Here is a 25,232-nt window from a genome sequence, read left to right as displayed (position 1 = left end):
GGTTTAACAGTGTATGGTAAATATGAATATATAAAGTAGTTCCATTTGGTTCATGCAAACACAAAACAATGCATTGTATTTCACTTTTTTCTTGTCAGTATTTTTTAATTAGTTTTTTTATTGTGAAAATACTGTACAGAGGGGTTACAATCACATGAGCAAGGTAATATGTACATTTCTTTTTTTTGTGGGAGGGGAGCTCCAGTCATGGGGCCTGAACTCTGGGCCTGGGCGCTGTCCCTCAGCTCTTCAGCTCAAGGCTAGCACTCTACCACTTGAGCCACAGCGCCACTTCTGGCTTTTTTTTCTTTTTGTTTATGTGGTGTTGAGGAATCGAACCCAGGGCCTCATGCATGCAAGGCAAGCGCCCTACCACTGAGCCACCTTCCCAGCCCAAATATGTACATTTCTTATCAAGCATTGTTGCCTCCTCCTTTGCTTTTCCCCTACCATGCCTTCCCTCCCATCTCCACAACTACACTCCCCCCCCCCCGCACCTAAATTGTAAAGTTCATTTTTCGACATAGCATCTTGTATATTTCATTGTTGCAATGGGTCAACCTGTCCCTATCTAAACAATTTGTTTTTCCCCTTCTGCTCCCCAAATTATACCAACATCAAACACAGTGGAAACAGGAGTTATACCATGGGGAAGAGATATACAAAGCAACAAAAAAAATAGCAAAAAGAAAAACCCACTTGTGTCCTTGTCTTGGGGTTCATTTCATTTAACATCATCTTATCTGACCTTCACTGTTTGTCACAGATATGTACTAGAAATGGCTATATTTCATCATGGAGATAGGGTTTTTTTTGGACTTTTAGATCTCATGGGTCCAATTGCCTGGTTGTCTATTTCTCAAACCGTGGTTGGAGTTTTATACCCAGGGATAGGTTGTGAGCTCAGTTTTCATATTTATATTCCACAGGACCCATTTTGTATGTTTGACTCATTTCTTCATTCCATCCACCTTGGACACTTTTCATTGTCCCATGTCTCCGAAGAAGAGCTGGGACTTTCATCCACACACATTTACAGAGGTATAAGGGGTTATGGAGAGTAATAGAAAGGTTAGTCTGGTTTAAATACAATATATGCATTGTGAGATACCACAGTGAAAAGACTTCAAACAACTGCTAAACACTTATAAACATGAATGACAAGAATATAAACTGGGTTGTGTTCAAAGGTGGTTACCAGTGGGATTGGAAAGGAAAATGGAAAGAATGAGGAAGGGTGAATAAGATTGATATACTGTGTAGATGTGTATGGACTCGAAGCAGGAAGGGCGCAGGGAATATGGGAGAGAATTTGACTGAGAGGGAGCTTAATCAATATACGTTGTGAGCGTGTACCGATATGTTGCAATGATGACCACTTCCCCACATACAATTAAAAAATACTAATAGCATGTTTTTAAAAATAAGAAACAAACGGTGAAGTATTCCTTAATTCTTGAATGTCACTGTGTACCCAGGCTCTAACATTTCCATTGCCACATTCAAAAAGAAAAAAAATGAACCAGATTTTGTATAATTATCTCTTCCCTTCTCAGCTGGCACCATCAATATAGCATTAGAAGGCTAGTTTACATTTGTCAAGATCAATTTAAAATGATATCCATCAAATTAATTAGTAGATGCTAATTAGTTTCTTCTTGTTTCCAAAAATATATAGCAAGTGTCAAAAATAAAGATTAATACTTTCTTAACTATTCAGATTAAAAAACCATCCTGGTTAAGAGTGTATTTGCTTCGACAAAATTGACATTAAGAGTAGAGAGGGCTTTGTAAACATTTCAAATTTAAAATTTCCATTGCTTTTTATAAACCTGGAGTATATAATTACCTGAGCAATGTATGAGGAAAAAGAAAGAACCACATGCTCTTAGAGTACAATAGAAGCAGAACCATGATGTGAGAGAGTTCCCACTTGTGCATAGTTTGATGGATTCATCACTAAGAACTTGTAAGGATTTGTAAAGAATAAATATGAATCATTATTGAGAATACGGAAATAAACTTCCTTACATCAGGTGGGAAATTTCACATAATACTGGTTTTGTGACCATTACTAATCTATTAATCCTTTTAATCCATAGCTTGACTTCCGTTTTTTTTAAATTCTTCAATTCCTCATTAATGTCTAGGATGTGTTACATATAAATAAAAATCTATGTACATAAGACGTATGTACAAAAGAAGTAATGTTCACTACTGCCCATGTCACAATGCCAAACTTAGCAATCACTTTGTTCAAAATTTAACTTCACTGCTAGTGTGTTTCTTAGTTCTGTGGATGTCTAAAAGCTTTATTTGGAAAGAAGAAAATATTTCTGGTGAAATAAAAGCAGAAAATTATCTCTTAGTGTATAATGCTGAAATTTACAAATACATGTTTTTTCATGGTTGTCAAATGAACTACAAAAGTAGAATACATTGTGCCTGTAGGGATATAGTAACAATTCAGGAAACTTAACTCTGTGCAGAGGGGCTTATAGAAAGTCCTAACGGTGGAGCTGGGATTTTTTTTTAAATACCACTGAATTTTATTTTTTTATATCAATGCTCTTTTAATTCTATGATCTACTCAGTTTAACAAAACTGCCAACAATTGCATCTAGCTTGGAGCAGACAGCACTGTAAACTTTAAACTGCATTCTGTGCCTTTTAGAACTAAAAGTGCAAAAGGAAGGGGAGAGAAAAATCTCTATCTATATCTGTCCTTCCTTTTCACTTCCTTTTTGCTCTCAGCTGAGCAAGAAACTCCTTTGAGCTGGTGAGTAATTTTGCAAGACTTGTTTCACTTTGTTTCTGGACAAAGCTGAGCTTGTTGCTTCAAACAAAAAGCAGCCAATTACTAACTTCTGGTTGCTAGGTGTGGCCTCCCTTCAAATCCTATAAAACCAGACTTCTGGAGCTCCACGTCTACACTGACTGCAAACTTCAGAGAAGAGAGAGTCTCTCCTTAGTTCTTTGGCAGAAGGTTGGAAAATAAAACGGTAAGCCTTGATTTTCCTGTAAGCTAATTTTGGTTGTTTTGAAAACATTTCCCACCCCAGTAGAAACTCTTTTTTGAGTTTGTTTTCTTCCAAAGAAGTTTTGTTGCCGTTAAATGCTACTACTTCTATAGGATTGATGAATGAGGAGAACTTCTGTAACATTGCATTGGATATTTATGGTTTTTTTAGGCCTCACAAATTGTAATGCTTTGTTGGACTGAGTTAGGAATGCAATTTCAAAAACTATACTAAGTTCACTTCCTTGGACAGATGTTGCTTTCCATAGCAGAGAATGAAAGAATGCACATAGTCTCTGAATGTCTCCTTTCCACCTCGCTGAAATGTGTATTTTGTAAGGCATCTTGCGAGGGAAAGAGGGCTTGGGGAAGGTGTTTGGGGATTGCTTGTTAGAGAGTGCTTGTTTAGGGGGTGCTAGTGTTGCTTTTCAAGCAAAGCTGTTTCAAATTAGCAGGAAGTGCATAATTCATTTTCCTCTCGTAAAGAAAAGTAAATAGACTTTAGAACTTAGAGTGGTATTTGCTCACTTCTTAATTAACGTTTTGAAATTAATGTTATATTTACTCAGCCAGCTAAGAAGGTCCACTTATTACTCATTTCATTGAAACAGGGTGTGGTTACATTCTTCCTGGAATCTCTGCCCTGGACAGGCTTTTCCAGTGTTGGTTTGAAAACCCAAAGGGAAAAAGAAACATTTCTTGGGTGATGTCAGATAAATTATCCCATGGGAATGTCAGAGTCCTCTAAAATACTGCTCCACTTGGATTGCTGAATGAGCTCACCATCATAAACTTCCTTAGTACATAAAGCACAAAGCCCATCTGGAGTTTTACTGGAGTTGGATATATTTGCAAAAAATCGGAGCTCATAATTCATATCCATGCTTGGCAACTAATCAAGGACTTTTTCTCTTAGCCCTTGTAAAATGTTAATTGCATGCCTCGATTTCTAACTTTTGATGGTAGTTCACTATAGTGCAGTCCTATGAGCTCTGATTGCCCTTAAAATTATATTTGAATGGAGAAAAAGAAAGCAAGGTCCCCTTCCCTCCCCCTGTTCAGAGGAATGTGTTTTGGTAACTGTTAGAAGGCCCATTGCAAGTGAGTGGAATGTGGAAAAATGCTGGCTTTGTAATTCTGGGCCTCTCCCACTAAAGTGATGTTGCCACCCTAGCCCCAGGTCCAACCACAGCTGGAAGAAACCCAACGTGGCGCTGATGTTGACAAAATTATGATTTACATTATTAATGAACCAGCTATCTAGCCATGCTTATGAAGTACTTTTTCAATCAAAACATCTGCAAGGTTGATTTTATAGATATTAACTGACTGAGCTGATGGTTCTTAATTGTCTTTAGGCCCATTAATTTATGACAGGCTTAAAATTAGAGCAAAAAGTAATGGACCTATTACTTTTGGTGATAAACCATCAACAGTTCTTGTAGTTCTATTTCCTTTGAAACTGGGCAGGTGTGTGTGTGTGTGTGTGTGTAAGTTCAGAACAGATGCAGTTCATCTATGCCTTCCTTCATTAGACTGTTTTGTGTATCTCTATCTCCTTGAGGTGAGGTGGAATTCACATTTGACATTTCAGAGCAATATGGATCTTAAGAAAGATACTACCTAGCTATTCAGGAGGCTGAGATGTGAGGATTGCAGCTCGAAGTCAGTGAGGGCAGTAAAGTCTGTGAGACACTTATCTCCCATTAACTACCAAAAAGGGCTCAGAGTAGACAGGTGGCTCAAGTATTAGAGGAAGAGCCTTGAGCAGAAAAGTGTAGGCTCTAAGTACAAGCCTTAGAATGGGCACCCCCTGCCCCTCAAAAAAAGAAACAAAACATTCCAAGTGAGACTCAAAACATTTCAGTTCTTACATCCGTGTCTTATAGTTGTGAGTAAATGTTTATTTCTTAAAATGCTAGTATCCACAGTACTTGTGGATATGATGAGTATATTAAAGCTTTGTGTTATGCCTGAGATTAGAGGTTCATAGAGAACAGCACATGTATTCTGACCTCCTGGGAAGTACCAGTACCAAAATGAAGGACTATCTTCAAGGCAGAATGCATGGAAGGTATCCCAGTTCAATGCAGAAGATCCATGGAAGGTTTTTATGGAGATTTAGGGAATCCTCTAAGCAAAGTCCTTACTGAGAAGAAGCAGTTAGTCAAAAGGCAGTGGGGTGTGGAGGAGGAAGGAGCACTTCAGGCCCTGGAAACTCCCCATCCAAAAGTCTAAAACAACATTTCTACAAGCTACCTTCCTGTAGTGGTTCCTCAGATGCATCCACTGTATTGAACACAGGTGTGAGAATGACTTACCAAGTAGATACTTTAGGTAAAGCTGTACACAAGACTAAAACATTTGAAAACACACAACCAGGGCTCTATGATAAAGTTTGTCGTAGATTCTGTGGGTTGACTGAATGAATCCTAGTCTCATATTGAGTAGCTTACAATGATATTGATCTTGTCATTGTTTCTTCTGTCACTAATGTAAAGGGGTGTAGAACAGTTTGGAATCTGAAGATGTAAATTTACATCATGATTCTTGATACCACTGGCTGGAAATTAACCTGAAAATGACATTCTTCCTAGATTGGAAATAAGGCCTAGAAATTAGAGCTACCCCTATGGTAGAGTTCTGAGAGCTCTAGTGTGTAACTAAGGTAGGCTGTACTCTAGAGTCACTCTGTCATTACTCAATGCAGATTTAAGAATTGTTGTGTTTTGCAATTAATATAGCAACACCATTATTGTAACCAACATTATTGTAACCAAGACCACAGACCAGAGGTTCCTCTGTCATAAATTCAGGAACTAACCTTTCACAAGGTTGCTAATGATGGGAAAGCAAAGGGTCTTTCAGCCAGGTGACAGTGGCTCACACCAATCATCCTCACTATTCAGGAGGCTGAGATCTGAGAATCACAGTTCAAAGCCAGCCCAGGCAGGAAAGTCTGTGAGACTTTTATCTTCATTTAACTACCAGAGAACCAGAAGTGGTGCTGTGGCTCAAGTGGTAGAGAACTAGCCTTGAACTGAAGAACTCTGGGACAGTGCCCAGGCCAAGAGTTCAAGCCCCATGACCGGAAAAAAAGTAGGGGGGAGGTCTTTCTTCAAATACTTAAAATATACAAATATGCCAAACTTCAATGGCAGATAAACTAAGACTGATGAATAGTGAATGAGCACAAAGAGACTAGTAGTTAGAAGAAACATAGAATACCATTAGGTTCCAGATTGATCAGTTCATGTGTACCTGGCCCAATTCATCTTCCATCTACCTGATGTAATTTTGAATTTAAATCTCAGTGGGACTGAAATGCAGTATTTGTTGAGCTCCAATGGTAGAAAAGGCTGTTCAATACTAATTGTAAGTTTTAAAGTTACAATAAAAGAAAGAAGGAAAGCATTTGTGAACTCACAGGACTGAGGATGATTGCTGTAGCAATCAACCTTGGCTAAAATACGTTTTGCTATGGAATTTCTAAGGTGTGTCGAGGTTGGGCAGAAGTTCTGTTTATTCATGTAATGAGCTTGGGCACTTACTTAACTTGCAGCCAGAATGAAATCTTTTCCCTTCAGAGCAGTTCCTTGCATCCTGCCATAATCCCTGTATTTTAGACTTTGCTAAGAGCTAGATGGCTTTATCTGACTGACTTCAGATTTTGTTTTCATACCTAGATTTGTAACAGACAAACAAAAAAAGCATAGTAGATTTCATTAAATTCATTTTGAGTTTACTGGACTTTTTTTTTCTTCTGGTTCTAAGAATGCCCCATGTCCCTAGGGTCTTGGATTCTAGGCAAGTACTCCCTACCACTCTTACTTTTATTCTTACTTTTTGTTTTATTTTGTTTTTTGGTTGGTCGTGGGACTTGAAGTCGGCCTGGGTGCTGTCTCTGAGCTCTTCAGCTCAAGGATTGCGTTCTACCAGTTGAGCCACAGTACCACTTCCGGTTTTCTGGTGAGTCTCAGGGACTTTTTTGCCTGGGCTGGCTTTGAACCACAATCTTCAGATCTCAGCTTCCTGAGTAGCTAGGACTACAGGTGTGAGCCACAGGTGCCCGACTTACTCTGTTTTTGATAAGGGGTCTTATCAGTTCCTTTGTTCAGTCTAATATGAACTTGAGATCCTTCAGCCTCTACCACCTCAGTAGCTGGGATAATAGTATGCAATGTCACATCCTGCTCTATTTTGAAGTGTTTCTTTATTGGCTGAAAAGAATGAAATTATTGAATATTTTAAATATTTTTGTTTATTTTGAAGCTCTTACTCTATATTAACTATTAGGATGGACAGACCACACTATACATTGTGAATAATTGAAACTGCTAGAATTGTGAACTTTGGGGTGTGTCAGTGAAGCAATTGAGTATGAAATTCCATTTGCCAACAACCATTACACCAAATTAGCCTGTAATGGGAAGTACATCACAATCTTAAGAAATCATTTTAACTTTTGCCATTGCTGGAGCCTGTATTAGTGAATATACAATATGTTGGTTCTTCCCACAAGTGACAAAGGAGTAACTTAAACAATGATGGTAATTAAATGGAGGTTGTTTCTGGCTGTGGATATTGTTTCCTGCAGTTATTTAAACTCATGACTTGGAACTGCTCTTATTTTTCAGCAGGTGTGGACTTGAAACATTTGAACACACTGAAGGAATCAATCACTTTATTTACTTCTCATGAGTCATTTAGTTTGGGATTATGAATTTAAACCTGTAGAAGTTACCTTGCTGAATTCTACCACAGGGATTCATGGTAGTCATCTCTAGTGGCATATCACAAAAGGGTGCGAGGAAAAAGAGGCAACACTAATATTCAGGTAGCTCAAGAAGGAAGAAACATGAAGATGTTAGGCGCCAGTCACTCTAAGTACTAAAATAAATTCACACCAAGAAATAGAAAAGCAAACTTTTATTTTGGGAGACATCAATGGATTTGAGTTTTGAGTCAATCCAGTCCTGCACTTTGCCCCAGGTTATTTTAATTTATAAACATGGATGTATTTTCTCTAACCATCCTTTTGATATAGGCATGGTTAATCCAACAAAGAGTGTCTAATGGGTCACTAAGTGATCTCTGCTCTTGAGGGGTGAATATCTCTTAGCCATTCTCTGGGATGTCTCCCCAGTGATTTGGATATCCATTTAAACTTCTTTCGGCTTCTATCAACGTTTCTTTCTCCAGTTCACTTTTGTTGTTGTTGTTTTAGCTTTTCAAATAGGACCAGTTTTATTCTCTTCAACTTCTGTCTTGACTCATTTCAAGAGAGACCGAGCTCAACTTGAAATTCCTCTAAGGAATTTCCTCATTCTTGTGGTTTTCTCGTGGAGACCACACACTAGTCTCTAGGTTCTTGGAGGCAAATGGTATTTGAAGGTTCTGCACTCTGAGTAGTTGGCATCCAGTGGGTGATCTTTACATTTAAAGTAATGAGGCAAACCATCTGATTCTCTTTTCAATCTGTGCTGACTTACAGCACTGATCAGATCCTTAGAGGTGAAGACTGAACACATCTAGAAAGAGCTCAGTTTCTGACTGGAAGCCCTGGATTCTGTGGAAGGATACATTTAAAAAAAAACAAAAACAACTAAAATTCAGATTTCATTACAGTACTTAGTGTAGTCACAAAGAGTTAGGATGCAGTTATTCTGTGATGTTGTGTTTCCTGTGTATAAGAGGATGTGTGCATGTGCAGTGGGCCTGTTTAGTAATAGCATCTACTTTTTTAATTCCAGACCCTTTTTCAAAAATGGCCATGGTATCAGAATTCCTCAAACAGGCCTGGTTTATTGACAATCAAGAACAGGACTATGTGGTAAGTAGTGAACAACAAAGTGACTTTGTTGTTTAACAGTATTGAAATAGAAAGCAACAGAAGTGAGTAGACACTAATTGATGTCTCTGTCATCTATAGAAAACTGTGAAATCATCCAAAGGTGGTCCTGGGTCAGCCGTGAGCCCCTACCCCACCTTCAACCCATCCTCGGATGTGGAGGCTTTGCACAAAGCCATAACGGTTAAAGGTGAGCATGTGTCCTTAAAACAGCTCCCTCTTGAATATTGTATGGTTCCTATTTAAAACAGACCTGAAAGATGGGAAGAAGAGATAAAGAGATTTCTTCATGGAATACAGATTTATTTCCTTTTTCAGTTCTTAAGAGAAGTTTGATCAAGTCAGTAGGAGCTCGACTACTGCAACCATTTGTTTTTTTGTCTAATAGAAACTTAATAGTGAATAAACACACACAGGGTCTGAACCCTGATCTTTCCTTGTACCTGATGCCCAGGAGCAACAACTTGGCTTTTCATTTGCCTTTGAAATGGATAGACTATTTTTCTTCTAGATAGACTATCTATCTTGATAAGTAGTGCAGGACTTATTTTCTTAGTTTATTTAAGAACTTAATGTGGGTTACCTTGATGATGAAGCATGTAATGTCAGTTGTAGATGGTGGAAAAAAATTGGTATTAATTGATGTTAAAGCTGAACACTTACCCCTCCCCCAGGTGTGGATGAAGCAACCATCATTGATATTCTCACTAAGAGGAACAATGCTCAGCGTCAGCAGATCAAGGCAGCTTATCTGCAAGAGAAAGGAAAGGTGGGTCCTATTTATGCTTAAACATAGATTTTGAACCATGGTGCTAAGTGTTTTTTTTTTCTTTTTTGGTGTGTGTGGGAGAGGGTTTGTTGTGATGTGTTTCTAACTATTGTTTCCCCAGTATCAATTAGACAGCCATTGTGTTTATGTAATTTATTGTCATTGAATCAATTCTAGCAAATTTACTGGTTTCGTGTACTTGCCAGTTTGATATAAGGCCTCAGATCTGTGTACTGGAAACAATCCTTCAATTTGAACACACTAAGCATCAAGATTACTAAGGATAAGAAAGGATATGTTTTGATTGAGATGAATTTTCTGCTGAAGTTTACTTACTTTTTTTGTTTTGGTGGACTGAGGTTTGGACTTAAAGCCCAGCTAGGTAAGCGCTTGTAATATTTCAGAGGGCCTTTTTTACTGTAGATATTTTCAAAGAAGGTCTCAGGTTTTTGTTTGGGCTTAGTCTTTAACCATGATCCTCCTACTGAGGAGTTCTAAGATGCCCCATTTCAGCTTAAATCTCGGGTTTGTAAAACGAACTCTATGTTTCTGAACCCTAGAGTGTGCATCTAGTTCTACCATCCAAGTGATTTTTCTGTTCTGTGTTATAGCATATGTGAATAAGCTTTCTTTTATTGTTAAATGTAATATTTTATTACTGCGCTTATTTGGGGAATGCAAACCTCAAAGCCTTGCCATGTCAAGAAACAGTTTTTTAGAGTATTTTACTACTGTTTTATTAATACATAGCTTCTTACATTTTGAGCCCTGTCATTTCTTCCTTGTAGAAAAGATGGAGAGCCCTCTATTTCAGAAGTTATCAGTGGATTCAGCACATTTTTTTAAATCAAATTCCTTTTAAAAGATTAAGGTGCCATTCCTAAATATCTGGTATGTTTTTCACTGTGAAAGGAAAGACCTGGGAAAGACAGTTGGGCCTAGGAATCTGTAGCAACATGACAGAAAGATCATGCGATGCCAGGTCGTTGTGTAACAGAGCACATAACTTACTAGGAGTCCTGATTCTAATCTGTTTTGCAGCCTTTGGATGAAGTTCTGAAGAAAGCCCTTGTGGGTCACCTTGAGGAAGTTGTGTTAGCGCTACTGAAAACTCCAGCCCAATTTGATGCAGATGAACTGCGTGCTGCCATGAAGGTAACATGACTAGTGCTAGGCAAATGCCTTCTCTCAAGATCATGTCTATATTAAATCGGCCTGTCCCTACTCTGTTACCTTTGATAGCTTACATGCATGTCCATCAGTGTCAATTCAGTGATTGTGTGCTTGTGCATGACTACTTCAATACATGAAGACATATACATGAAAAATATTAATATTGCTACCTTTATCCATCTTGTAGTTTTCACTGTATAAGTCAAATTACTTCAGCTTTCTCCTCCTCCTCCTCTTCTTCCCTCTCTTCCTCCTCCTCTTCCTTCTTCTCCTTCATGTTCTTCTTCTTTTTCTGCTTGTACTGTGGCATGAATGAAGGACCTCACACTTTCTAGGCTGGTGCTTGACCATCTGAGTCATGTGTCCAGCCCACTGGTTTCCTGGTTATTTTTATGGTCGAGTCTCATCACCAAGACACATGCCTGAGAACAACCTGCCTATGTTAGCCTTCCCATAATCCCCAAGTTACAGCTGGCTTCTTTGGAAATGGAGTCTCATACATTTTTCTGTCCAGGCTAGTGTCGAACCACAATCTTCTCAATCCCAAACCTCTCCGCTAGCTGAGGGGTAACAGGTGTGCTTTACTACCTCCAGATATTACTTGAAAAAGGGTCTTAAGAGCTTTTCTGCCTGACTTTGTATCCATCCCCATGGCTAAGACCATAGGCCTCAATCACCCACACCCTCTAAATATATTCATTTGTAGTCTTTTACCCCAAATAGTGACTATACATCTATTTTATTTTAGACAAATATAATACATTTTGTGATTATTATATATTTATGGGTGAAGTTACTAACTTATTTCTACAAAATTTGTGGTACAAAAACTAATTTCTCACATGAAATAAAGATGTTTATATATTTTTTATTGCTTTCAATTTAGGGACTTGGAACTGATGAAGACACTCTGATTGAAATTTTGGCATCTAGAAATAACAGAGAAATCAGAGAAATCAACAGAGTCTACAGAGAGGGTAATTGATAATGTCCAATAGACTCAATTTTATTGGGGAAGAAATATTATATTCTTTTAAAATTTTTACTTTATTTGTGCCTGTACTAGGGCTTGAATTAAAGATCTAGGTGCTCACCTTGAGCTGTTTTTGCTAAGATTAGCACGCTACCACTTGAGCCATCACTCCATTTCCGGATTTTTACTGATTGATTGGAAAAAAAAGAGTCTCAGACTTTTCTGCCCAGGCTGGCTTTGAATCACCATCCTCTGATCACAGCCTCTGGACTAGCTAGGATTACAGATGTGAGCCACCAGCACCTGGCATTACATTCTTCCCTGAAAGGGATTGCAGGTGTTAATTATGAGAACATTGAAGATTCTTTTTTTATTTTTATTTTTTGTGAACATACTGTACAGAGGGGTTACAATTACATGGGCAAGATAATGAGTACATTTCTTATCAAGCATTGCAGCCTCCTCCTTTGTTTACCCTCCACATCCCTTCCCAGCCTCCTCCCCCTGTCCCCCCAATTCTTCCCTCTCCCCCCCGCCCCCGCACCAAAGTTGTAAAGTTCATTTTCGACATGACAACTTGTACTTCTCATTGTTGCAACAGGTCCGCTTGTATCCTTAAACGACTTGTTTTTCCCCATCTCCTCCACAAATTATACCTACATCAAATATAGTGAAAGCAGGGGTTATACTGTGCGGGAGGGACATACAAAGCAACAAAGAAATCATCTTATAAATGCTTTAGAAACAAATGCATGAAAGAAAAAAACATTAAAACACATATCTAAGGGAGAACATTGAAGATTCTATCCAGTGAAGTGTCTCCTTACTGTTTGGCCCTGTCTACACACAGCCAACAAGCAGCTTGGGTGCTTAGGAGGGAATCAAAACCCTCTCCCAGTTGGAGTTTGAGATTTACTAGAAAATATATGTTGTTATAATGGAAACTTCAGAGTGAAGACTTCAAAAAGTTTTCTAGAAACCTTTTCTATTTTTCTGAGAATGATTTCATAAAAATATTCTGCTCTCTTTCATTTTAAAAAAGAATTAGGTATTTTGATTCTTTATAGGAACCTTTATTTACCATTATGAGCAGCCATGATGATTGGCTCTTTATCTGTCATTGGATCCAGGGGGGCTGATGGCCCTTGGAAACTTAGCTATTGAGGGAAACTGCCATTGATGCTATGTTCAGAACTGCAAAGATGATAACAGCAAGTATCTTGCTGTTTTCTACTTTCCCAAAGCTGCTAGTGTTTTACATTTCCCAAACAGATGTCACCCTGTGGAGGATTTTTCTGCCTGATTCTCTCATTGTTTCCACAGACATTTAGTATAAAGGAGTAAAAGGAAGAAAGCTTTTATCTTCATTCCCTGCAATTCTTACAATTAATAGCTACCCGATAGCTATTTATCAGAGATAATGATCAAAGCGGCAGTATTTTATTTTGCCTGATTAAAAAATATCCTTATTTCTCTATCATGCCAAAGATAAAGTCCACTGAGAGTTTATTACGGGTCATTATAAATTCAGATTAATTATGTCTGCACACAATAAACCACATTAAAAAACTGTATGAAAATTCATCTGAACATACATGAACACATAACATTAAGCTAATGTTTTGTGAGATATTTTTAATTTTCAAAGTAATTAATGTTGAAACATAGCATGTGTTTTATCATTATAAATGAAGGGTCGGCTTGTATTATTGCCTAATTTTTGCATATTATAGTCCAGAAACAATTTGAGAATTAGTTATTTGATTATATATACTAAGCAGTTTATCATCACTAGCTAAGTTTACCAAACAAGTTTTCATTTACAGTACTAGTCAACTTGTTTCCATTGTCCTAAAAGAAATAGATTTGATAGTCTAAAATTTCACTTGGCCTAATTTCTCTATTTTTTTTAGTAAGGATTGCAATGTTTTAAAAAACATTTCTATAGTTCATTATCATTCATTACTGTTATCCTATTACAAGGGCCATTATTTGAAAGAGTTTACCACAAAACCGTTTTTTTCTTCTTCTCAGAGCTGAAAAGAGATCTGGCCAAAGACATCACATCAGACACATCTGGAGACTTTCAGAAGGCTTTGCTTTCTCTTGCAAAGGTACAACTCGAGAACTCTAAGAAATGCCTCTCCTTTCATAAAGAAGAAACTCTTAAATTTGAGCTCTCTCTAGAGCTGGGTGATTGATCATTTTGTCTTTTTAACTACTATTATCTTGGTTGATAAATCATAACTGTACATCTTTTGGAAGTTCAATGTTCTGTATAACCTACGTATCGAATGTAGAGCTGATGAATCAAGCTAAGTTACATGTCCATTACCTTACTTACCTGTCGAGTTCTAGGATGGGACATTTAAAACTTTCTCCCTTTGTTAGAAATATACACTACATTATTGATTATTGACTTTGGTCGCTTGGCTTAGTAAAAGAGCCTGCCTATTTGAAAGTCTGTACACTTACTCTCATTTCACCCCCTCCCCTAACCAACACTTAACTCTCTGTGACTATGATTCAACCATTTCACGATTCCACATAGATGTGAGAGCATGTGGCGTTTGCACCTCTGCCTGGCTTGTTACACTTTCTGTAATGTCCTTTAGGTTCACTCATATTGTTGCAAAAGATAAGATTTCCTCCTGACACTTTTCTTCAACAAATATTGCCTAATACAAAAGGAATTAAATAAACCATGTATTTACTTGCTACAAAAATGCTCACAATAGGATGGAATTTTTTTTTTCAGGGTGACCGAAGTGAGGATTTGGGTGTTAATGAAGACTTGGCCGATACAGATGCCAGGGTAAGGAAGAGCTGAGAAACTACTCCTGCAGCCCAACTTTTCCCTTGGTGGGCTCAACACTCGATGCCCTCCATGTTGAACTCACATCTCAGATCCTTTGTGAAGTCATGGTTCTTTCATCTTTGTTCTCTAGTGACACACAGCTTCCAGAATGAAATTTAAATTATTTTAGTAGAAATTGTTCAATATATCAAAGAGAACAAGAGTTAGCATTTAAATGATGCCTATATTGATAGTGATTTCCATTTTCTTGTGACATTTCTGAATATACATTTTACATTGAGGCTATCAATTTATATTTGTGGGACTATAGGAATTAATGTGACCAAAGAAGATGATAGTCATTAGTACTGCAGAATTAATAGAGCATAAGTGTGACCATAAAGAGATTTATCTTTTTCATTTACAGAAGAGTAAGATCTGTTGCTTAGTAAAGTTAAACCATTTGTCTAAAACTACAGAGCTTTTAAATTTCAAAGTTGCGATTTGAATCCAGAAATTACAACATCAGAATGCCAGATCTAGCTTATGGTTGGATTATTGACTCATAAATACCCTTTTCGAATAATAAAGAGTAAAAAGTCTGTTTCAAGGAGAAGTTTTGATATTAAGCATAATTTTAAAACAACTTAATTCTGCAACCATAGAAAAAGTTCTAATTTTACAGGTACATTAAAAGATACTGTGAAAGTCCTTGACAAACACAATAAAAATCCTTGGAATCTTAGTGCAGCCTATTCTGATTGTCTTGAGCCCAAAGCTATTGCCTAGAAGTTCTTAGAGGGTCTATTTTTTTTCTTTACAGGCTTTATATGAAGCAGGAGAGAGGAGAAAAGGGACAGATGTGAATGTGTTCAATACCATTCTGACCACCAGAAGCTATCCCCATCTTCGCAGAGGTAACAAGGGAAAAGATAATCTTGGAGGTTTGATGGGAGTTGTGTTTTCTCTATTTAGGGCAAACAAAAGAAAGAAAAAGTCAACTGGTAATGGTCCTTCTCCATTATTGCAATTTGACTATTTTTTGTCCAATGTGTCCAGCCACCATTCCACAGTAGTAGACACATGCTTTACATAGACATGAGAAATATCTATGTCTTTTTTTCCTTTTCTATTTCTCTAAAAGATCTGGAATATATATGACAGTAAGATAGATATGCAGCAGGACAAATGAAATTATAATGAAGTAAAACAAAACCTACATAAATTCAGAGTTCACTGAAGTAAAGGAAATGTAGATGTTGGAAAAATGAAACAAACCTTCCAGGGAAAAAAAAAAGTTCTGACCTTTATGCAAAAGACTTACCTCCAAGTCTCTTAGAAGCCACAACAAGGGTAAAAGTCATCATAGTGACTTAAAGTTTATTATCTTATAATAAGAGAAATTTTCTGTGTAGGCACTCACATACATACACGAAGGTCTATGGGCTATGGGTGTGTGCACTGTAGTGGTTATTGGTATGGATGTCAAGCAATGTGATTTTCAATAATTGTTTGCCCTTGTAAATGTTGACTTCCAAAGATGGGAAATAGCTGTGTGAGTTACATTCTTAGGACATGACATAATATTCACATCATCCTGCCTCCTGTGAAGAGCTTAAAAATGGTGCTGGAAATTCAATTATCCAAAGAAATCCGTTTACTCTGATTCTGCTTGAAGTTTACCAGAGAATGCAATGCTTTCTACATATCTTCATTTGAGTTGAATGTTCAGTGTTTCAGAAATACACCAAATACAGCCAGCATGACATGAAAAAAGTCCTGGACCTGGAGATGAAAGGAGATATTGAGAAATGCCTCACAGCCATCGGTGGGTAATCACGCAACTGGAATAATTTCCAAGCAGAAATGACATTTTCAGCATTTTACTTGACTTACTGAAAGCCAGAAACAAACGAATGAAAATAAATACCTTTCAGAAGTGGAACATCTATATTTCAGACAAAGGCATCATGTAAGACCAGCAAAGAAAGTCCATCTTAATGGTGGGATATGCTTACTTGACAGCTACTTATGACAAGCAAGACATGCCCGAGAAATTCAGAATTGTCGCTAAGAGCATACGATGTAGAACTAGACAATTGTTCCTTAAAAGTCCTGGTGTACTTGTCAGTTGAATGATCTTAGGCAAGTCTAGGGAAATCTGATTTAGTAAGTCTGGGTGGGCTTCAGAAAGTTCCAGACTTTTCAAGGTAGTTCAGATGACCCTCAGGGTTAGGGAACCTATCGGCTCAAACAATGCTTCTCGCCCACCACAAAAGCTTCTGGGACTCATGGTAGCAGCTAGCTTCTGATTCAGTAGTATGATACTGGGTCCTAGGATGTGCATTTCTAACAAACTGCTTATAGACTTCTTTTGAATAACAACTAAGAAGTAGCCATACAAACATACCCACTAGCATATTGTTTGGGCAGCTGGTTTATATTTAGTGTTTCTTCTCTCCTAGGACTTAAAAAAAATTGTCACAGCTTGAAGCAAGTATTTATTTCCATGGCCTTGAACATGTTCTGTTTTCCTTATGTTTAGGGAGGATATACTTAGGATAGCAATGATGATTGAAATTGTTCTTGGTATGTGTTTAAAACCACTAAAAATAAGTTGAGAGGAGAAAGAATACTCAAAACCAATACCTGGAGAGCCATCACCTACCTTCCGCTAAATCCAATATCCCATATTGGGAGGGGTGATAGAAGCTTGGTGACAAAACTTTTCCTTTAGTAACAAATTACTTTTCCTTTCAAGTGCGTCTTTCTCCTGTGGTGAGCATGCCAACTAAACTCTGTGTTTCTTGTAGTGAAGTGTGCCACGAGCCCCCCATGCTTCTTTGCTGAGAAACTCCATCAGGCCATGAAGGTAACGTTCTACTTCCACACTTGGCTGAAGAGCAGAAATGGTAGATAAGATGGAAAATGTGTGTTTGTCCGGAGACCGTATTTTATCTTCCCCTTAAAAAGAATCACTGCCTGAGTCAATGCAAGAGTTGATACACTAGTCTATTAGATTATACTTCTGTTCTGTGTGACATTTAAAAAAAATGTGTCGATTTGACTGTGAAGCGAGCATGTAAATGATTTTTTGCATGATTTACGATTTGCTTAAAACCAAATTCACCTAAAGAAGGATGGTAAAAAGTTTCCTTTTAGGGTGTGATTTGAGAGAGAGAGAGAGAGAGAATGTGTGTGTGTGCGCGCATGCGCATGTGTGTGAGGGAGACAATGTGTTTGTATGAATGTGAGAGAAAGAGAGTGAGAGAGAGAGAAGGAAGATTGAGATTTAGCCAATGCAATAATGAACCGATAGTCATGTCTGTGACAGCAGCGGTAGACATGCTTCGCTGCTGCCTTGTGCCCGCTGACATCTAGTGTGGCATTTCAATGGGTAATGATAAATATCTGATGACACAGAGAATGAAGAGGACCGTTTGCCCCAGACCTCAGAAATCAATGAAGCCTTGCTGTCAGTTCGCTTAATACCTGAAGTTTGAATAGGAATGAGGTTAGAGTGCAGGTGCACATAAAATTAGAGTTCTGGTGCCCAGGTGTCCAAGAGAGTGGTTATAGAATCCGGTAGGACCTTGTAAACCCTGATATGATGATTGTTTTTTCATCCTAAGCTTAATAAAATACCACCTACTGATATGATTTAGACAGATGAATTACATGAGATCATATTCCAAATTTCAGCAAAAAGTGCACCGTTCCTAATTACTGGATGGTACAGACAGAGTCTACTGCTTATGTAGTGGCTGGTGTGCGTGTGTGTATATGTGTATATGTGTGTGGGGGGGAGAAAGTTTCTCTAGAAAGAACATATTGAAGGGTATTCCTTAGTGAGTGTTTCTCTGAAGAAGAGTAAAGTCTGCTTGGCTTTGGACAGGGTGCTGGGACCCGGCATAAGGCACTGATCAGAATCATGGTCTCCCGTTCGGAAGTTGACATGAATGATATCAAGGCGTACTATCAGAAGATGTACGGGGTCTCTCTCTGCCAAGCCATTCTGGTATGTTGGGATTTTTTACAATTATGCTTTTAAAAATGCAGACTCTTTTGATAACATATTTATAATAAACAACTGACCTAATATATCCATCTTGGCATATGTTTGTGTGAATACTTTATGAAGAATCCCACTGGAAAAATGCATTTGGAATTTTGTTAACGGGTAATTTCTTCCATTGTAGATAGAAATCATGATTCGTTGAACAATTAATAATAAAAGATAAGGGAGTAATTACTAAACATACTTTCTATACATTTTACTTGGTACTACTAAAATAATCTTGTAATATAGAAAATATCTAAAATTAGTGTTCAACTTCCTAGAGCTTTGAAAGGAATATAGAAAGAAAAAAGGGTTTTGAACCTATTGGAAAATAAATGATTTAAATTGGCAGTATTTGTATTTAATAACTAAAACAAATCGAGAAAAAGTAAGAAAATTGTGTCTATAATTTTCTTTCTAATGAATGAATCAAGTATTTTTCATTTATGAGATTAGATTGTGCTGTGTTTTCTTCAGTTCTGTGGTATTGTATTTCATACATAGAAAATAGTTGCTCAAATAATGAACATAATCCAGAGAACTATTTAACCTGCTTGTGTATAATTCAGGTATATTACTCTCTGTTCTACACAGTTACTTAGCTGTAGAGTTCTTTGGTTAAAGATCCTAGAAAGCATTGTGTTGTAATAGGTGAACTGACCTATAGTTGACTCTACAAATACTATAGTTATTGTATCATTAAGCAATCTATGGACTATGATTTGGCATAGCATTGACTGATGTGTATTTTTGTATCAACAGGATGAAACCAAGGGAGATTATGAGAAAATCCTGGTGGCTCTGTGTGGCGGGTGCTAAGTATTCCTTTGGTGCTCTGGATCATGTGACCAGTAGCTACTTAATCATAGCTTTTCAGTCTTCACCATAGGCATAAGTAGGAAAGTATTTCATCAGCATCGCAGCGTAACCATCTGCTTTCTTAAAAATAAATATGAATGATGTTATAGTCTCTACAACGTTTTATATCATAACTTTATGCAGTAGAGATACCTTTTTTTAAAAAAAACTGTTAAGTACAAATGATAAAATCCATAAATAAATTGTTCTGGTAACAATACTTGCGGAAGATGTTTATGCAGCTGAAAATAAAGTGATTTTATTTACAAGATAGTTGGTGTATGGCTCTTCTGTTGGGATTTTCCTTTGTGTGTAATTTAGTTGTGTGTAATTTAGTAAGGGATTAGATTGGGATCCATACTTGCAAACATTTAATGACATAGATTCTACATGCCAGACGTATTTACAGATGTTGAAAATCATCTCAGTGATTCCTTATCTTAGTACAACTTTTCATGGAAGTAGATCTGTGTAAGAATAGAATTTATTGTCTCTACATTATCAGTTAAGATCTTCTCCATTTCTCATGTTTGGATTATTATCATGACCAAAATGAGATGCTTAGTTTTTCTAAAAAAAGAACCACCATCCCATTATTACCACCACCAAAGCCAAACAACAATAAAACAAACTGTTTCTCAGTTAGAGTCATTTTACTTGCCCATCAAAAATATAACAATGTCTGTTTTCTCTACATCTTTACCAACATTCAATGCTATCACTATTTTGTATTTTATTCATTTTACTTTTTGAATTACTGAGCTCGGACTTCTTTATATCGTCTAGGTAATACTGTTTCTTCAGATATATGGTTTTTAAAATATTTTCTTTCCATCTGTGGCTTTCTTTACCTAAACAGGGATTTTCATAGAACTAGTGTATTGTGTTATAATAATATTCAATTTATTTTTACTTTATAGACTGTGCTTTAGTATCATGCTGACAAACTATTAAAGTCTCAGCCTGCAGGTTTTTTTCCTTCCTTTCTTTGTTAAACACTTACAGTTTTAAATTTTACAAGTAAGTTTAGACCCAATTTTTACTCTTGTGGTACTCAATTGGAGAGATTTTTCATACAAATGTCTCATTGCTGCTGCATCATTTTGGTTTATTGGAAAGGTGATTCTTCCTCTTTTAAATTGCTTTTGAATTTTTACAAAAGCCAACTGTACCTATGTGCGCTTGGCACTTTAATTTTTAGAATTTATCTTCAGTAACACACAGACACAGACGTTAACACTTTTTGAATGGATCCCAATTACTCTTAAGAATAATAGCTGTCTTAAGGAAGCAAACTGACCTAACCCAATCAGCTCTCTATCATTCCGGTACTTTCTACACATTACCATATAACCTGCAATTCCTATTTCCTAACGGACTTCTGACCTCATCCAAAACATTATTTTAACTTTACTCATCTTAAAGACATACACTGAATTTAATGAGCACCTTTAGCATTGTATGCCTCTGTCCTCCAGCACACACAAGAATTAATTACATTTTATGTTCAACTTATTTGGCAAAATGGCTTCATAGCTCAGAAGCTTGTTCTAGGTGAGCAAAGCTTGAGATGAATCATGATGCTTCTCTTTGTAACCACCATGAAGCATTGCTAGGCAGGAGAAAAGACATGTATAAATATTTGCTAAGGGTTTGTTATGACATAAGATCAGAATAGTACAGTGATAGAGGTCTGAGTTACAAGGATGCCTCTCCCATTTGTTAGTTCATTATCACAAAGATAACAATGGCTTTCTGAAGCAATGAATTTGCATCAGCTAAAAGATGGGGATAATACCAGCACCTGCTGTTTGAAGTTCTATCAAATTAGACATAATGAAGTGGGAATGACTGGACTTGATCGTTGCCTAAGAAATTGAAGTAGCAGCCAGTATCAATCCAGCTAAGAGTACATTTTTAAAGTAAATCAGTGTTTTTACATACTGAGATAACTGGCCAAGCCAAATAATTAAATCAGATTTTAGTTTGCTCCCATATTGTTGCCAAAAACATCACAGATGTCTGGTGATTAAACTTTAGTGAAAGTCATTCATTCTTGCCATCAAACTGCAATGCCTTGCAAAGTTACAGTGATTGGGGAAGACATTTCTACACGCTGGAGTTGTGTATTGGCTAGAGGTTGGGCCAGAAATACAGGAAGAGAAAGAGCATTTAGTAAAATGGAAACCCAAAATGCAGCCCCGTAGCAACCGTGTCCCATCCTGTCCACCCCCCACCCTAAGTTTAAACAGTAAGGATTTTGAATATTAACTGAATAGCTAACAGCATCCATCTTCTGATCCCTTCTTTGGATTTGATGTGGAAACAATACCCTTTCTGGCCAGGTTACCATCAACTCCATTCTGACTGTGAAAACTCTTATCTTCACACTCTCTTTAAATTCACATCCTGGTCCCACCTGTCACGGGCTGTGGGACTGAGGCCTAAGTTTTCTACCTCTTTATGTGTCCCCTTGGTGACTCTTGCAATGAAGATCTTGATGATTACAGTAAAACACAAAAGAAGCTCATAAGCAGGGGGCTTATTTATTGAGTAATAAATCTGAGGTCCCTGGAGCTCTGGCTGTGGGGAGACACATCCTGATAACACTGCTAAGGACGAAGCTTTCCTAATCATAGGCTAGAGCTGTGTGAAATAACCATACTACCAACCCCATGGCTTAATTTCCAGTGCTGAACCCAGCACTTGAGCTAGCAGGACTAGAAGTGGAGGATGGTTGAAAGACTGACAGGGTCTAGTGCTACCAAGAAGGGAACGAAAAGGAATGCGAGGTGCCTGTGGCAGCCAGCGGGGACCATGCTTACAGCAGACGAACATGCGAAGGCCTGGGAGAGGCTGAGCTCTGAGCTGCTGGGGTCTCTGCTCATTCACACCTGGCAGAGCATCACGCCCGGGATCTCTCACAAATCACACCTTATCATTGTGAGCATGCCATTGGTTTCTTAGTGGGTAAGAGCCCAGGCAGACCTCATGGATTGGGGCTATTATGTAATTAGCTGTGGGTCCTGGTGTAGTAAATCTTGCCATCTACCAAAAGAACACGACGTCGTATTTTTAGACGCTGGGAGATATTCCAAGGGGAGCCTTCTTTTCCATGGCTGAGTCACCAACAAACTATATACACATCTGGAAAAACCAACCAACACACCCCAAGCTGGCTTGGCTAGTCTCGTGGAAATAAGCCTGCAGGCACTTTCCTCTAACTGGAAACGATTTCCATTCTCATGGTGCTTGTGCCCACTGCAACTTCTGTGCGGGGGGAACAACGCTAGTTATTGATTTCAAATGTCTTTGCTTTTATGCAGGAAATATCTGTGTTCTGGTTTTTCTAGCGTCTTTACATCCTCCCTTTGGATTCTCCACAGTTAGAGCTGCAGTTTGGTCTTTCTTCTTCTTAAAGTCTTTTACTGGAGCCTATAATTTATTTTTAATTATTGGCATGCATTACTTGTACCTGGGGCCTATTATATTCCTTTCCCCATCTTCAAATCATTTCTACTGGCTTAATTGTTATCTATCTATCTATCTATCTATCTATCTATCTATCTATCTATCTATCTATCTATCTATCTATCTATCTATCTCTCTATCTATGTTGGCTATACACTTCAGTAATTTCCTACTTATGTTAATTGCAAATGTCTAACTCCATCATCCTATTTCAAAATGATTACTCCTGGGAGAAAATGTTGGCCTCTGATTTCATCCAACTTGTAAGCATTGCTGCCATCTAGTGTTAGTATTTTCAATTTTCCCTTAAGTGTGCGGGATGTGCATAATTGTATCATGAAGTGGGATAGAACCAAAGAGAGTGCTCAGTATCTTTGTAAGGCTTACAGTCTTACCGGGGACATACAGAATGCATGTATAACAATTTTCAAGTATTTAAAAATACGATGAAAAACAGATGATCAAACTACACAGACAGTGTCATTATTTCCCAGACCTGTTGTTTTAAGGGAGACACGGGAAGGCTGCCGTTCAGGGTATCACTGCGTATGATCAATGAAGCACAGTATTTCAGAAGTCACTTAAAGCAATCCTGTTCTGTTCTTGCCATAGTCCCTAACAGAGCACCTACGTCTCCGGGCAGCTTCCCACTTCTTCACTTCTGTTAACTACTGGAATGTTCTCAGAAAATTAAGAGTGACCTTATCAATAAACATGAACAATTGTAGGTCTTTCCCTTAACTGTGTTCCATGGCTCTCCTTTAAATAAATCAACCATTTGTTTTGTTTTGCTTTTCTCTGGATTCTTGATCTCCCTTCCCCACTCTTCCCCTCCCGCCCCAGTTCTTTGTCCTCTGAAGGTCATTAGTATCCAGGATGTGCTGGTTGGCTTGTACCTGGTCCTGTGGTATCATTCATCTTCTATTTGCATTCTGATGCCCTTCAAGCTAATGTGTGAGCACTGAACTGGCAGGGTCCATGTCCACACAGCTATTGTCCACTTAATTTGTGGGAAAGCAACATGGCTCTTGGCATCTGTCCTTCCATTGGAAAGCGAACCTGGAGGCTGTTGAAGAAAATAAGCCTGTGAGAAACAGAAAGACATATTGACGGCAAACCTGTCTCTCTCTCTCTCTCTGGACTGTGAGCAACAAGAAATGTGGAGACAACGCTGATTACACATGGAGATAAAAGCAAGCCCAAGAAAACACTGTGGTGTTTGTTTCTCTGGGACAGGGTCTTGCTGTGTAGTCTCCAGGTTGTTCTTGAACTTCAGATCATCCTGCTTTAGGCATCTGGGTCTTGTAACTGCAGACATGGGCCACCAGCCCTCGGGGTGGTGCTACACTGGGTTTGACCAGCTGTCTCTATCACTCAGAATCAATAACTCCATTTAGAACTTAGCAAGGTGCAATCAAAGCATTCTTAGGGATCGCTTCTTGCTTTTAAGTACTGTAAGCTTCTTCTCTTGCAGTATTGTACCAATTGGCTCTTTATTTTAATTTAGATTGTTTAAAGTCAGTTTTAAAATACAGAGATCTCTGAATGTTATGACAATTAGCATGGAGCTGGGTACATTTGACACTGTGGGAAGAAATAAAAGGTCCTGGAAAACTAAAAGGCAAAGGAACAACTTACCTGTGGATGTACTTACTGATGAAGTGATTATTTAATTAATCTTTGTGATTATTTAATTATGTAATCTTTAAGACTTAAACTCTACCCAGATATTACATATTCTCTTTACATTCATTCTTGGCATGAATGCACATGAAAAATTCACATTCTTCAGTTACCTACACTCTACATTTCCTGCTGGACACATGTAGATCTACCTGTTAGCTTGTTAACTCTAAAAATTATATATTAAAAGACAAAAAGCCTACCTTTCTTATTCAATCCTTTGATGCCATCACTTCCTATAAATGTTTGTTAATTGTGTTACTATTTGGAGTTTTCCTAAGAATTGTATTCTCCTAATGTATCCTTATTTCAGACACTTCAATTTTAATGTTTTCTTTTTTCTGCCATGTTTATTTCTATGCACAGTTTTGTTAAATCATTGGATAGTATTTTTTAACATCTAGTGGAGGCACTCAGCTTTGAACTCCAAGCCTTTTGCTCTCACTTGGCTTCTTTTGCACAAGGCTGGTGCTCTACTACTTGAGTCACACTTTCACTTCTGTCTTTTAGCTGCTTAGGGATAAGAGTCTCTTGGATTGTTCTACCCTTGATCCTCAGATCTCAGCGTCCTAAGTATA

At 37.7% G+C, this 25,232-nt stretch overlaps 1 protein-coding gene across 1 annotated transcript; it reads left to right on the top strand.

Annotated features, from left to right (window-relative positions):
* The first annotated feature begins 2,791 nt into the window (after positions 1-2,791).
* Positions 2,792-19,771, top strand: Anxa1 (annexin A1). Its single transcript, XM_013018472.1, has 13 exons — positions 2,792-3,002; positions 8,773-8,852; positions 8,952-9,060; positions 9,545-9,639; positions 10,681-10,794; positions 11,699-11,789; positions 13,820-13,899; positions 14,544-14,600; positions 15,406-15,499; positions 16,315-16,410; positions 17,396-17,454; positions 18,478-18,600; positions 19,405-19,771. The coding sequence occupies exons 2-13, from the start codon at positions 8,787-8,789 to the stop codon at positions 19,459-19,461; spliced, it is 1,041 nt and encodes a 346-aa protein (XP_012873926.1). The 5' UTR covers positions 2,792-3,002; positions 8,773-8,786; the 3' UTR covers positions 19,462-19,771.
* The last annotated feature ends 5,461 nt before the right edge of the window (positions 19,772-25,232 follow it).

This window comes from Dipodomys ordii, unplaced genomic scaffold (assembly GCF_000151885.1).
Source record: "Dipodomys ordii isolate 6190 unplaced genomic scaffold, Dord_2.0 Scaffold40, whole genome shotgun sequence".
NCBI classification, from domain to species: Eukaryota; Metazoa; Chordata; class Mammalia; order Rodentia; family Heteromyidae; genus Dipodomys; species Dipodomys ordii.
The sequence above is the reverse complement of the archived record's forward strand: the minus strand, read 5'-3'. Positions and strand labels throughout refer to the sequence as shown.